The sequence below is a fragment of the Rhinolophus ferrumequinum genome, chromosome 9 (genome assembly GCF_004115265.2).
Source record: "Rhinolophus ferrumequinum isolate MPI-CBG mRhiFer1 chromosome 9, mRhiFer1_v1.p, whole genome shotgun sequence".
NCBI classification, from domain to species: domain Eukaryota; kingdom Metazoa; phylum Chordata; class Mammalia; order Chiroptera; family Rhinolophidae; genus Rhinolophus; species Rhinolophus ferrumequinum.
This window is the reverse complement of record NC_046292.1, coordinates 31,184,644-31,200,468: the sequence shown is the minus strand read 5'-3', so window position 1 is coordinate 31,200,468 and position 15,825 is coordinate 31,184,644. Positions and strand designations below refer to the sequence as shown.

Here is a 15,825-nt window from a genome sequence, read left to right as displayed (position 1 = left end):
CAGAGCCAGGAGTGCAGTTTCCAGGCTCTCGCCCTCACGTGGAACGGTGCTCACTCGGGTAGTAAACGGCCATCAACTGTGATTGGATGGCCATCAGCTGTGGCTAGTTGGCCGTCAGCTGTAACCAGTGAGCCATTGGCCACTAATATAACTGTCGTGGCTACGCTAGCAACAAATGGGGGCTAGCAAGAAGATGATGGCTGGTAAGAGTGGATTGCAGTTAGCACGGCGGGTTGCAGCTAGCGAGGTTGCTTGGCAGAGAAGCGGACAGTGGGTTGCGGATCATGTGGCTCCTGCCTCCTGTGTCTCCAACCCAGCCGCCAGCGAGACTATAGTGGTGTGACTCCCCTATCTATGGCTCCATGAGTGTTCCTTTTTGTCCTCACCATGTCCTGTGTTCCTATGCGGGGAGCGGGAGCTGAGACCCCACATGACACCCTGCATGACTATGACATTAATAAATCTAAAAAGCATAATTGTGAGAAAAAATAAATTCACAGAATTCATTACAATATGATTCCATTTAGATGCATTTTAAAGATGGGGTAACAGACACTGCATTTAACTTCCCACTTTAAACAAATAGAGAACCACAGAAAATATATGAAGCAGTGGATTTCGGCAATGGACAGTAGGCAGCTCAGGACTATGACTCCTGAGGAAAGGGAGGAAAACCAAACTAGAGCATGGTGGTCCGAGTTAAGGAGACAGAGTGAAGTTTGAGAAGACCAAAGTGGCTTGAATTTGTCAGGCAAAATACTTGAAGGGATAGAGGTTTGCAGAGAGTATGCTAAAGACTAGAGAGGTGTCCCTTTGAGTCTTCTCCTGAGTACTGTACTGATAAAACATAAGAAGAAATTACCCAAGACTAGGAAAAATATCACTGAAAAGAAGTAGGCAGAAAAATTCCTGGAGCTTACACAGGGCTGGAAATAGTTGTTCCCCCTAGCCAGAATGCAGACATAACATAGGGATCAGGTAGAATCTTCGAGAATTTGCCTTAGTAGTGAGTGGGGCAAAATTTGCTCTAGATAAAAGGCAGTTCTGGGCCTGTCCAAAGGAAAAAAAATTAAGCCTCAAAGGGATCCAATAAATTCTTAGAAGTAAAATGCATATCAGAAGTAAAAGTCAACACTATTTAAAAGAATACCAACAACGTAAATTCACAATTGCCTGGCATCCAGTAAAAAATTATCAGTTATTTAAAGCAGGAAAATAAGTACAATTACCAGGATAAAAATCAATTGATAGATCCAGAAATGACAAACATGATGGAACTAGCATCTAAGGACATTTAAAATATATTGTGACTATGCTACATATGTTTAAGAAGATAGAGGATAGAAATGAAAGATACAAAAAAGATCCAGATTAATTTCTAGAGATGAAAAATACAGTATCTGAAAAACACACTGGTTGAACTGATTAGACACTGTGGAAGAAAAGATCTGTTAGTTTGAAGATATCTAAAATGAAGCAGAGAAAGAAAAAAAGACTGAAAAAAAATTGGACAGAGCGTCAGTAACCTGTGGGACAATATCAAGAGGTCTACTATATGGGAAGATTATGTGTCAGGAGTTGTGTGTCAGGAGGGGAGGGACAAAAAGGCCAAAGTTTTTACAAATTTTATTAAGACAATAAGCCTCTGAAGTTCGATAAACCCCAAATGGCGTCAAGTTCAAAATCACATTAAACCAATCACTATAGTTTAAGAATAGATACATATATGGTAAAAGAACAAAGAAAAGCAAAGACAAGATTAACCAAAATTCAGGATAGTGGTTACCTCTCTCCATGGAGGGATGTGATCAGACTTCAAACGTGTTAGTACTTTTTCTCAAATAACATAAAGGGTAAATATTTTTATTTTTATTATTCTTTAAATTGCATGTACACAAATACTTTTTGCATGTACAACAGAGAACACAATAAAAAATAGAAAATAAATTAATGAAGTTCGTTCATTCTTCTTGTTATTTATAACACAAGCCAAAAACTTGAGTCATCTTTGACCACTCCGTCAACCAAATCCACTTATCTTTCAATTTTTCTACTCTCCCACCTCCGCTTGAACCAACACCCTGGTTCAAGCCTCCTTCAACTCTCACCCAGAGCACTAAAACCCTCCTTTCCCTTAAGGTAAAGAAACCACTTTTAAATGGGATTAACTGTATCTCTTTAGCTTGAATCCATCATTCTTGCCCCACGTGCTATCTGAAGCAACAGATATAATTAAGTGCCCAAGGCCAGTCAGGAAATGGCAGACAGGGTTCAGATTTTACTGGCTTTACTCAAGAGCCCACAATGTCTTTCTCACCCACTGTCCTGCCTGGTGTTGAAAAAGACAATACCGAGAAAGGCTTAGCGCCAGCCTGGCATAGTGTAATCACTGGTCAAAGGAGAGATACATTTCTTCTCTTCCAATCACCCCCTCAACATGGAAGGGAGCCCAGGTGGGAATTAAAGAGACCTTGGGTACTTGAGACCTCAGTCCCTATGGCCAGAAATTGAGTCATAATCAAGTGCCCTCTTCCCCAACTTTCTCATTATCTACTGCTCTTGCTTGGCATTTGGGTGAAGGCACCTGGAGGCCCAGCCCAGTTACATGGGGGCCACTAGGAGAACGGATGAGAGGGGCATGCAGCACAGGGTTAGGGTAGGGATGAGAGGGGCAGGGGCACACACAGCCAAGGTTGTGGGACTTTCCCAGATGCCCAGAAGTTCAAGTCCACAAAGGTTCAGCTCTTCTCCTTGGCAGCATTGAGCGCTTTCCAAATCTTTGTGATCTTTCTGCCCTGCAGCAAGGCTCTGCCATGCACTGAGTCTTCAGCGTCCAACACCGGGCATGACCAAGGGTAGACATCCAAGAAACGGCAGCTCCTCAGCTCTGACTCCGGCACTTTCATCCCTGACACACCCTTTCCTTGTTTCCGTGCCCTCCACCATGAGTCCCCACAGCTGTGATGCTGTATTGTGGGCACAAAAGTATTTGCCAAATGGATGCTTGCAGACCGACTCTCGTCCGAGCAGTTGCCAGGTCGTGTTGGCTCTACCTGGAATTCGCTTTCCTCTTCATTCACCTATTCAATTTCAACATTTAAGAGGTTACTTAGATGTTACATATGCTTGCTTGCTGAGCTCAAGGGTCACCTTTCGGACCTTCCCCTTTAGGTGCTCCTCTCCTCCATGGCCACTGCACCGAGGGTAGACCCCATCCCCTCGTTAAGACGTCTGCCTCTGGAGTAGACAGATCCTGGCTGGGATCCCAGCTCTGTCATTTGAAAGCTTGGGCCCGTTCCTTTATTATTCGTTTGCTGCTCAGTAAAATGGCTGGCTGAGAAGTCCAGAAATGAGACTCTGAACTACCTGGCTGAGTTGCCAGGATAGGCAGGATGCCCTCAATCCCAGGGGAGGGGCAGGGCAGGACAGGCCCTTTAATCCCCAGTATTTGGTAGTCCAATTACCTGGGCTCTGTAAAGAGAGGAAAGAAGTTATAGTGGACTTCGGACTTCTCTGCCCTGGTCTCATGTCCCCTAAACAGAGCCTAAAACGAGAACTAAGTATCGATGTTTATTTGGGTGGTGTAAACCCAAAGCACTGAGAGTGAGAAAAAGGAGGCAAGCAGGAAGAATGGGAAATAATGCAAGTGAGGTCCTGCTTCACGACAACCATCGAAGCGGCACAGTAGGTGTGTCCACTGGCTACTTGGGAGATCTCCCCATTGGCTGTACTACTTGGAGAAATGGTGCCTAGCAGCAATTCAGGGAAGAAGGAATTTAATCTGCCTGGCTCTCTTCCGTCTCTCACTAGTCAAACATTACCCCAGGAGCAGTAACTCCCCTACATTTCTGGGTTGCTAGTGGCTACTGGTGCCAGATCCCATGCCCTGTGGTGGGACATCCCTTCCAAGTCTGGAAGTAGTGGGACGAGACAGAAATTCGAGGCATGTGGCTGGTGAGTGCTGGACAGAATCTGATTCAATATATAAGATGTGTCCAAAACAGTCTAATACTGTTTTATTCCTTTACCAGAAGAGGAAACACGGCATAGTGATCAAATACCTTTCCCAAGGTCACATGGCTAGTGTAAGTGGTAAATTCAGGATTTGAACATAGCCTAATTCTGGAAACTGTGGAAGACCAAGATAAGGAACTTAGTTTTTTTGTAGCAGACAAAGCAGAGTCACTAAAGGGTTTCAAGCTAGGGAGTGACGTAAGATAAAGAGCTTTTTAATAAAGCTCCCAATCTCTACTTTGCTCCATCTTCCCATGTGGCGCAACTCAGCAAAAGTAGGTGGTCCCAGAGAGGTCAGGGCATCCAAGACAGTTTTTGAAGAGTGGCTGACTGGGTCCAGAGCACATATGGGCTTCAACACTGCCCATAATCTTTCTCGGCCTTCATCTAAGCCTATACCTAGCTGGTCAGCGGCTGGCAGGACCTGGGTGGAGAAGCGAAAATGAGGGGAAGAGGAGGTTGAACTAAAGACCAGGAGCAGGAGGACCAGCTATCTGTCCATCGATGGCCTGTATGTCAGGGGATCCTGACGCCCGTAAATGAGTCCTTTGGTGTTGCCTGAGATGGTCAGATCTCATAAACTGTCGGCTGCACTGATCACATTTATGGGGTCGGTATCTGGTGTGTATCCGCGTATGTCGTCCAAGCTCATCGGAACGGAAGAAAGACCACGTGCAGCCTTCCCACTTGCATTTATAGGGCCTCTCACCTGGGGAGAGAAGATGACAAGGGAGGGAAGGAATTAGAGGAATTTAGGCCAGCAGATAGGAAGGTAGGGGTCTTATTCTATGAGGCAGAGCAGTCAAGGTTGGGGAATCAGTATAGCTTGATCCCAAGCTCGAAGGATGGGGGCTAATCTCCAACCTTTACAAACCAGTGGTCCAGCACAAATCTAAAGCCCAGTGACTCCTCCAACCCACCCCACCTGTCTGACACCTCATTTACCTGTGTGTTTGCGTTGGTGACTCACGAGGTGAGAGCGCTTAGTATAAGCTTTTCTACAGTCCTCATACTGGCAGCAGTAAGGCCTTAAAACTGGGGACCTCCTCTCAGAAGCCCTTTCCTGGGCCTTGGAGTTCTGCTCTGCTCTACGTGGAGCAGGTATGTGCTGCTTGGGTAGGAAGAGGTCTTCCTGGGAGGCTGGCTGGCTCACAAAAGAGTCCGAGGATTCTAAAGCCAGCAATGATGGGGACCCAGCTGGGGGAATTCCATAGTTGTGGAGATCTCTAGGAGACAGTATCTGAGCCAAAGAGGGGAGCATTGCCTGGCTCTCAGTGGAAGGCATGCTTGGGGCCAATAACATTTTAGGTGTTAAAGAGTCTCTGTTAGCAGATACGGTTGGAGGGCCCGAGTAAGGCGTTGTTGGTGCACTGATGTGGGACGTCATTGGGATTCCAGTGGGAGCTGAGACGGGAGGCTCATTGGGGGGCATCCCACTGAAGGTCATGGCCATCCCTGATATATCGGGCTCTCCTAAGGGCATCATCTGGTGCCCCTTGAAAATCATTCCTGGCTGAGAGGAAGACATTCCCTGATAGCAAATCATCTGGGGAGCAGTGAGAGTTATTTGGGGGCAGTAGTTCACGCCATGCTCAGGCAGCAACACACTGAACTGGGGCCCCACTTCACTTGCATTCTGCCTGGGTGCCTCAGCAGGGACCAAGGGGACATTCTCCAGCTGTGGGCACTGAGGGAAATGTTGAATGCCTGATGGGTCATGGTTCCAAGAGGTGTGCACTCCACTGTTTCCGGGAGATAGATCTATGTCCAAGACGCACATTGACTTCTCAGTATCCTTGGAGAGAGAGAAAGATAAAATTCACCCTCGCTCAAATTACAGTGTCCCATGTCCTTCCTCCCCAGCTCCGGATCGCATCTGAATCCAGGCCTCCGTCATCTCTGGCCTGAATGATCTATCCTGCCTCCAGGCCATTCTCCAGCCTGGGCTTTTCTAACATGCAGGTCTGGCTGATAACGCAGTGGAAGCCTGGGTGTGACTCATGCCACTTTTCCTCCTTGGCATGTTTTTGGTTTTTATTGCATAAAAAGCAACAAAGATCAAATAAAATATTCTACAATCTATACCTTCAACCACTCTGAGAAAACCCTTAAACTCCAGATTATGTTTAAATGTGAGAGTGAAAGAACATCTCAAACCAGCAGAATGGGTGCAGAAAGCCACAAAGGTAGGAAGAATGGAGGCTTCAGATGAGTCCTGGCTTTAGCAAAACTTAGAAACCATCTGCAAATATTTACCTACAGAAGAGGGTCTCACCTGAGTGGGAACTGCTGTGGGCAGGTCTGAGATCAAGGATTGGAGGAGGTAAGAAAAAGAGGCAGACTTTAAAAATCAATTTTTAAAAGGGTGGGGATTGTCTTGAAATTCAGGGGCAGTATCCCTTGATGACAGACTGATATGAGGGGAAGAAAAGAAGGGATTGGTGGTAGAACCTCTTGAAATAAGATAGGATCCAAAAAAACATATTTAAAAAGAAATTGTCCATTGTTGTAGCAATAGAGCGAGCTCTTGAGCTGGAAAACTGGGAAAGCTACCTCCATTATTTCCCATCCACGCCTCCACTGGGGCAGTAGAGAACAGACCAAGCCATTCAAATATGAAAACCAAACCGTAAGTTAAAAAATACAGACAATATCCATAAAAGGTACTAAAACATCAGAAAAGAAATTAGAGATTGTAATTTTCCAAAAGAAAAAGAAAATTTACCCGAAAAATGCTGCCACAGATCAAAGAAAAATTAGCAACAAACACAAATTTTAAAAAAAGAAAACTTAAGAAAGCAATTTCAGCCTTTACAACAACTATAGGATCACAGGGCAGAAAGAGAGAAATTCAAGGAAGTTATATCCAGACAATAGGCTACAAGTTATATTAAAGCAGAGGGAGAGGGCAATGATAAGCGTTGCTCGAAGGACTTCTGTGGTGTGGCAATATTTCACAGGTCTTTACTCCAGGATAATTCACTAAGCTGTACACTTTAGATGTTTAAACTACTAAACATTTAAAGAAGAACGCTGTTTTTAAAATTCTTCCCAAAGATTTAAAAAAGGAATATTTCCCTAACTCATTCTATGAGCCCAGAATTGCCCTGACACCAAAGCCCAACCAAAACATCACAAGAAAACAACAGACCAAGATATTTTATGAATATAGATGCAAAAATCCTCAACAAAAAACTAGCAAATCAAATCAATCAGAACATTAAACAGATCATATAACACAAACAAGTGGAATTTATCCCAGAAATGCAAGGGTGATTCAATATGAAAATCAATCAATGTAGTATCCTAATATCCTTCATAAGTAAAATAAAAGCAAACAAACAAAAAAAAACATTATCTCGATTGATGCAGAAAAAGCATCTGAAACAATCCAACACCCTTTCATGATTAAAAAACAAATAAACAAACAAAAACTATGAATAGAAAGAATCTTCCAACATAATACAAGGCATTTATGAAAAACCCACTGCCAACATCATACTCAATGGTAAACGACTAAAGGCTTTTCCTCTAAGATCAGGAATAAGGATGCCCACTCTCACCACTTCTATTCAACATTGTATTGGCAGTTCTAGCCAGAGCAATCAGGCAAGAATAAACAAACAAACAAACAAACAAAAGGCATCCAAATTGAAAAAGAAGTAAAACTATTTCTGTTGTCAGATAATACAATCTTATATGTGGAAAATTCTGAAGAACACATACACTGACACAAACCTCTGAGAACTGATCAACAAATTTAGCAACGGAGCAGGATACAAATTCAACACACAAAAATCAGTTGTTTCTATACCCTGACAATAACCAATCCAAAAAGGAAATTAGAAAAACAATTCAACTTATGATATTGAGAAGAACTGAATACTTAGAAATAACCCAAGAGATTAACTCAATCACTGAAAACTACCAATTAAAGACTTAAGTAAATGGAAAGACATGTTCATGGATTAAAGGACTTAACAGTCAACTGTTACCCAAAACAATGTATAGATGCAATACAACCTCCATCAAAATCGTTTTTTGGCAAAAATAGAAAAATCCACCCAAAAATTCATATGGAATCTCAAAATAGCCAAAACCAATCTTGAAAAAGAACAAAATTGGAGAATTCACACTTCCTGATTTAAAACTTACTACGAAGCTACAGCAATCAAAACTGTATGGTATTGGCATTAAGGATAGACTTATAAACCAACAGAAAAAAACAGAGCCCAGAAGTAAACCCTCACATATATGGTCAAATGATTTTCAACAAGGGTGTCAAGACCATTCAATGAGGAAAAGACAGTTTTTTCAATAAATAGGGCTGACATAACTGGATATCCACATCGTTCTTAGCTATGACTCTAAAGACATAGGCAACAAAAGAAAAAATAGACAAAATTGGACTTCTTCAAAATTTAAAAATTTTGTGCATCAACGCACACTATTAGCAGTAGAAAGGCAACCAACAGAATGGGAGAAAACTTGCAAATCACACATCTGATAAGAGACTAATATCCAGAATATATTAAAAACTCCTAAAACTTAACAGGAAAACAAAACAACCCAATTCAAAAATAGTAAAGGACTGGGGCAGCCGGTTAGCTCAGTCAGTTAGAGCTCAGTGCTCTTAACAGGGTTGCCGGCTGGATCCCACATGAGCCACTGTGACCTGCGTCCTCCACAACTAGATTGAAACAACTTCTTGACTTGGAACTGATGGGTCCTGGAAACACACACTTAAAAAAAAGTAAAGGACTTGACTAGACATTTCTCAAAAAACATACAAATAGCCAATAAACACATGAAAAGATGCTCAACATCACTAATCAAAACCACAATGAGATACTACTTCACACCCATTAAAATGACAAATATAAAAAAAAAATTGTCAGCAAGATGTGAAGAAACTGGAATTCTTGTGCACTTGGGAATGTAAAATGATGCAGCCACTATGGAAAACAGTATGGCAGTTCAAAAAATTACAAACAGAATTAACATGACCCATAAATTCCACTTCTGGAAATATACCTATAATAATTAAAATCAGGGACTAGACTGAATAGATATTTGTACACCCCTGGTCAGCAACATTTTGTACACCCCTGGTAAGCAGCATTTTTCACAATAACCAAAATGTGGAAGCAACCCAAGTGTCCGTCAACAGGTAATGGATAAACAAATAGGATATATACATATTAATATAATATTTATTCGGCCTTAAAATGGAGGGAAATTCTGTTACATGCTTCAACCTGAGTGAACCTTAAAGACTTATGCTGTAAGTGGATTACACAGTCACAAAAGGACAAATAATGTATGATTCCATTTATATGAGGTACTTACGAAAGTCAAATCCAAAGAGATAGAAAGTAAAATGGTGATTGCCAGCAACTGGGGGATGGAGAGGAGATTCGGAAGTCAGTTTAATGGTTAAGGAGTTTCAGTTTGGGAAGATGAAAAAAATTCTGGAGATGGATGGTGGTGACAGTTGCCCAATAATGTGAATATGATTAATGCCACCATACACTTAAACATGGTTATAATGATATTTTTATGTTATGTAGATCTTACCACAATTTTTAAAAATGTTTTTTAAAAGGACACAGAAGGGGTCCCCACTGGCCAAATTTGTGAAAATTTGAGAATCAAAAAGAACAATGATTGTTGATTTTAATAGATTGAATCTGAAAACTCACGATCCAAAAGTGACAAAGGGTAAGCTATTATCCCAGTGTCAGCCATTGTGAACTGAAGTGAAAGAATTTCGTATTTATTCTGTCTTTCCAGTAGGAAACTGTTATTTCAAAATCACCAACTAATTCCAGTAGTTTACAGAAGAATACAAACTAATAAATGTAGAAGGAATGGTAGAATTAGAAAATCATTATTTTACAACCCCTAAAAAAACTTTTGATCAAGGAAAAAATATTTGGTTGAAACCAGTAGCTGAATGATTGCTGGGGAACTGATCATTTGGATGCAGCCAAGGTAACATTACACAGATTACTTTCTGACAGCAAGCCTAAAAATAAATTTGAATAGAGACCAACAGGGTTTTTGCGACCTTAATTTAAGGACCAAGCCTAGTGTCACCAAATTGTGGGGAGCCAGATGAGTCTTCTGATGTAATGCAAGATGAAGCCTACTGTACCTATGAGGCAGTCTTACCAAAAATCAGGAACCCAATTAAGCTTTAAGATCTCACTCTAAGAGATAATACAAGAGATAGATGATCAAGCTAAATTACATCATGAAAAAGCAATCTGGTAAATCCAGAAAATGGAGTCTATAAGAAAAAAATTAGGATCATGAAAAAAGAAAGTCAGTCAGGAAAAAAGAAAACTATTCTAATTTCAAAGAGACCCAACGGACGTAATAAGCAGATGCAGTGTGTGGTCTTAAATTGGATCCTGGTTTGAACATATCAGCTCTAAAGGACATTTTAGGAACAACTAGGGGAATTTGAATAATAATTGCATCTAAGATGTATTAAGAGATTATCACTAATTTTGATAGGTTTGATAATGTTTTGACTATGGAGGGAAAACAATTTTTTTTAAATCCTAGAAGGGTTGGGGAAATCCTGTTTTATTCACCATTATATGCTCAGCATCTAGCGTAAAGTAGGCACACTATAGCCCTCAAATGTCTTTTAGATGGGTATTTCTGGGGTGCTCAGCCCCTTTTCCCTCCCTCTCAGTAATGGCCCTCTTTTATTTGCCTGATCCTTCATAGGTAAAAATCTTTGGAGATGGCGAAACACACCTTCACCACTACCTTGGCCTTATTATTCCCCCAAATTCACTCAGGGCCCCATCTCTCCACAGAACCAGCCCAAATATAGGTCACCGATGACTTCCCTGTCACTAAGTCCAAAACCTTGCCAGACTCCTCTTTGCTGGACCTCTCAGGAGCTTCTGAGGTTGGGAAGTCACTCTTCTTGAAATGGTTCTTTCCCTTGGCCTCAGGAACACAATGACGCTCTTGCCTAGTTTTTCTCCTTCCCTTCTCTCCAGCCCTCCTTTTCCTTTGCAGGTTTTCCTTAAGCTACTCTCGGGCAATCTTTCTCATGCTAATGATCCATTTCTGTTTACATTCCAATTATTCTTAAATCGATGCTCCAGGGCAGACCTCTCCTGAATCTTCCAGTTACTTAATGCTCAGTCCGTTTGAATAGCCACAGTCACTTTGGACTGTCCAATACACAGGAGCGTCCTTGCACCCCTCCCAACCCACCCCCGGGGTGGGGGGTTGGGGGGGTTAATCTATTAATCCTGTTTCTTCTCATCTTTTTCCGCTCTCAGATGTCACCACTATTCTCACTTGATTGTACAGGCTAGAAATCTGTTGTCCTGGGTGTGCCTCACCACCTAGATCCACGTAATCACCACATTGTAGAGTCTACCTCCAAAACATCTCCAGGATTTCCATCTCCACTCTCACCTCTCTGTGGGGCCGCCATCTTAATTCCTGCTCGGATTATCACACGGCGTTCTAACTATTGCCTGTAATTCTGCCCACATTCGCCAGGGGACTCTTTTAAAAACATTTAAATCTAGGTTAAAAAAAATTCAAATCTAATTGTGACTGATCATGGTTAAACTCATCAATGGCTTCCTACTGCTCTTGGAATGACCAACTCAAGCCCCGCACGACCGCGATGGTGCGGGGGTCCCTGCCTCCCCTCCCCTTGGGCCACTCTCCCGTCACTCTCTTGGCCTTCAGTCCCATAGTCCATCTTTCACTTTCTCCAAGGTAGCGGTATCCTGTCTCTGGTCTCAGGACCCACAAACCCTTCACCGAACCAGTTCTCCAGTCCCAGACCAAATCCGTAGCTGTCTTCTTGGCCTCCTAAATCAGATTAAACATCTCTATTTGCTCCCGTGGCCCCTGTACTTCTCCATCACAACAATTTGTACTGCTAATCATTAAGCTATTTATCAATAAAATGGTATAGTGTCTTATGGTAAACTCACCGTTGTATTCCCAGGGTCTGGCAAAGGCCTACCACTTAGAAGGGCTCCAATAAATATTTAATTTTTTCCTCCTACCCGTTTCCCGCTAACTTCCTAACTTTTGTCTCCTTTCCTCAGTACTCAGATCCCTCTCCTGGGACCTTTTCACGCCCAGCGCCCGACACAGGCTCTTACTTAGGCTCGGTGAGTATTAATTCGATAAACGACACACGATTTCGGTCCTCGATCTCCCATCCCTCCCAACCTCTTCCTTCAACTCCTAATGCCCAGGGGTCTGCTTCCCTCCACTCCCGCAGCCTCGTTACTCCAGCCCCCACGCCCTGCCCTGGGGCTGACGCCCGCCCCACCTCTGAGAACTGGTGCTGAGCTGCCGGCCAGTGGCTCAGCCCTTGGGCCTTCTGCTCCATCTCAGCCTGGGATCCACAGCACCTCGGGACTGTGTGCGGGTCCAAACCACATCCGAGGAGAGCTGAGCCCCGCCGCCACGGCGTCGCAGGTCAGTTGTCGCTGCACCTCCACGCCACAATCACGGCGCTCGGCTTCTACTTCCCGCCGCGCTGGGGGGGCGGAGCCAAAGGCCGCACCCTTCGACCCACCCAGCGGAGGCTGCCCCACCCTGCCGGGTTCAGCCTGTCCAGACTCAGCAGGGCCACTAACAGGACCGCTTACCTTGACCACTCCATAAGTGTTAGGTCTATCCCATCCTACCTCCCCATCCACCCTTAAGCCTAAGCATTTCTGCTTGGCCCAAATGGGGGTGGGGACCCGAGGTTTCAGAGTTCCAGCCAGGCTTTGTTGATCTCTTGAGTGGAGAAATGGGGAAGGAGGCTGGAGAGAATGGCAGATGGGGTGTAGGATCTCTGCAGACAGGAGAGCCTCCACTACCAGCCCACCAGATTACGGCTCTTGTCATAAGCTCCCAGAGGCCTGGATCTTCTTTGCCAGGTACCTCTCTGTCCCTTGTACAAACCCAAGACTGGGAGCTCCGTGGTACAATGTCTTTATTCTACCATACTTATCCAGTACCTATCGTGATGGGCTCTGTGATTTGGAACTAGGGATACAATGGCAAACAAGACAGAATAAAGTCCTTGCTCTCAGGAATTTTCATCCTAAATGAGCAGACAAATGAATTTAATCAAGTCAATAATTATAAATGGTGGCCAGTACTATGGAAAAAAACATAATATTGAAATGTGAGCTGAGAACTAAGGGCCTAAAAGGAGTCATGCATAGGAAGATTGGAGGGATCTAGGGCAAGAAAGAACTTGGTTGCCGTGCCAGAGGGAAATCAGGACGCCCAGGCGACCTCGGTGATATGTGCAGGCAGGAGAGAAGAATGAGCTGAGGATCGAGACGGGCAGGGTGTTGAAGATCCTGGCTGGTAGTTCGGATTTTATTCTAAGTGATAGGAAGCCACTGAAGGATATTAAGCAGGAAACTGATGTGATCTAAGTTTTTGAAATAGTCATTGGGTTACTTTGAGGTTTATGGATTATAGGGGACAAGATGGAAGCAGGAACACGAATTAGAAAGCAAAAGAATCTCGCCAAAAAATATGTCAGTATTTGGTGGAGGTTGGTGATGGTGATTAGAGAATATTTTTACATTAAATGAGATAGGACTTAATAATGGGTTGGAATGGGAAAGGGCTGGGAGGAAAAGAGGCATCAAACATGATTCCTAGATTATTGGCTTGAGCAACTGAGTGATGACTGCACCAATGGGGATATGGAAATATGGGAAGAGCTTTGGAAGCAGCTGAAATAAGAATTCCATTTTAGATACGTTGGTTTTGAGATGGCTACTAAATATCCTCAGGGAGAGGCTAGAACTGTAAATGTAAGTTTAGGTGTTTACAGCATTAGACATGGTGGTTATAAGGCCATTAGAGTGGATACATATTTCAACATGCCTGTATTTAAAAAAAGGGACTTGTTGGGCGGGCCTGGTGGCTCAGGCGGTTGGAGCTCCGTGCTCCTAACTCCGAAGGCTGCCGGTTCGATTCCCACATGGGCCCGTGGGCTCTCAACCACAAGGTTGCGGGATCGACTCCCACAAGGGACAGTGGGCTGCACCCCCTGCAACTAACAACAGCAACTGGACCTGGAGCTGAACTGCACCCTCCACAACTAAGACTGAAAGGACAACAACCTGACTTGGAAAAAATCCTGGAAGTACACACTGTTCCCCAATAAAGTCCTGTTCCCCTTCTCCAATAAAATCTTAAAAAAAAAAAAAAAGGGACTGTTCGACTGCATCAAATGTTGCTAAGAACCAGGTGAGTGCCTATTGGATTTGGCAAGATGGAGGTCTTTGGCGACTTTGACAAAAACAGTTACAGAGGAGATAGAAGTTAACTGGAGTGGGGAAAAGAAAACAGGTAGGTGCTGCTGAGATGGAGATACTGAGACACTATAATCAACTCTTTCAAAGATGTTTTTCTATGAATGGGGCCAGAGAAATGAGGTGGTAGTTGGAATGGGGATTAAGGGAGGCTGACGGGGATCCACCAATAAAAAGAAACCAATACCGAAGCAGAGAGAGAGAGAGAGAGAAAAATTATAGGAGCAACACTGATAAGTCAAAAAAGGACAGGACTCAGGGTACAAAAGGACAGGACTCAGGGTACAAATAGACAAGTGGGCCTTTGGTGAATGCAGGGACATTTGCTCTATTGTAACAGGTTGGGTAACAAGAGTCTTAAGTACCTTAGTGTCTCTAGCTACTAGCATGGGTTGGGGCTGAGAGCAGGTCCTTGAGAAATAGTGGCTCTGCTTCTATGGAGAATACCTGCTCAGGTATCACCTCTATGGACCATGTCTGATTTCCATTTGATGCCTCTTCCAGTTACCATGCACCTAGTGTTTCCTCCCGTCACAGCACTAAGAAAATATTTGTGGAATGAATCATATTTGATACATGGAGCAGATCATTTTTTAACACACCACTCTTCTATAGGATAAAACTATTTTCATAATTCAAATTTAATATTTGCAAATGATTAGGAAATGAAATGAATAATAATAATGGCCAGAAAAGAAATGTAGAAGTGAAAAATTTTCTTTTACAAAGTTTTATATGTATATTCATGCCAGTAAAATAAATAAAACAATTAGTATTATGGTTCAGAAAATGAAAAAAGTACAACTATTTATTTCCACATCTATCTAATTGTTTGAACTTTGATCCTTTAGTTGTAGACTGATATAATATCCTATGTAAATGATCCGCCAATAACTAAAGTGAATTTTAGTTCACAAAACTGCTGAACTGTACCACTGACATAACATTTATTATTTTCCTGATTTATCTTTCATTTTAAAACAACTAACAATATTTAAAGAATAATTTCCATTTTAAAAGTATGATTTAAATCCAGTAAAATAGTTCATCTATGAACTAAAATTGGCACTTAACCAAACGAAAATATTTTGCCTCTCATTTTGCACTGTTTCACTGTTTTTACCCAAAACTCCAAATGGTTACATTGAATGACAGAATTGAAATAAGTCAAGTTCTATCTCTTTGCCTTTATAATCACTGACTGTAAATCATGATTGTTTGTTCTGAAGCTACTGTGTAAATGCAGGGAGAACTAATAACACCGGGGTTGGCGGTATGACCTGTGCCTAAAGTCAGCTCCAAACATATGTGGCTGAGTCTGTGTGTGTTCGGGCGACCAAAAAACGGCATTCTCCAAATTAACTTCTATGCAAAATACAATGTTTATTAAATGGTCCGTAATAAAAGTATGCTAATGTAAACTTGTACCAATTTTTGTGGGATTTTTTTCTTTATTTTCTATTGAGCTATAATTGACATACAA

The 15,825-nt window shown here is 42.6% G+C and overlaps 1 protein-coding gene across 1 annotated transcript; it reads right to left on the bottom strand.

Annotated features, from left to right (window-relative positions):
- Positions 1–4,478: 4,478 nt before the first annotated feature.
- KLF17 (KLF transcription factor 17) lies at positions 4,479–12,403 on the bottom strand. The gene is made up of 3 exons (XM_033113509.1): positions 12,344–12,403; positions 4,960–5,809; positions 4,479–4,723 (listed from the first exon to the last, which is right to left on the bottom strand). The coding sequence occupies exons 1-3, from the start codon at positions 12,401–12,403 to the stop codon at positions 4,479–4,481; spliced, it is 1,155 nt and encodes a 384-aa protein (XP_032969400.1).
- Between the last annotated feature and the right edge of the window lie 3,422 nt (positions 12,404–15,825).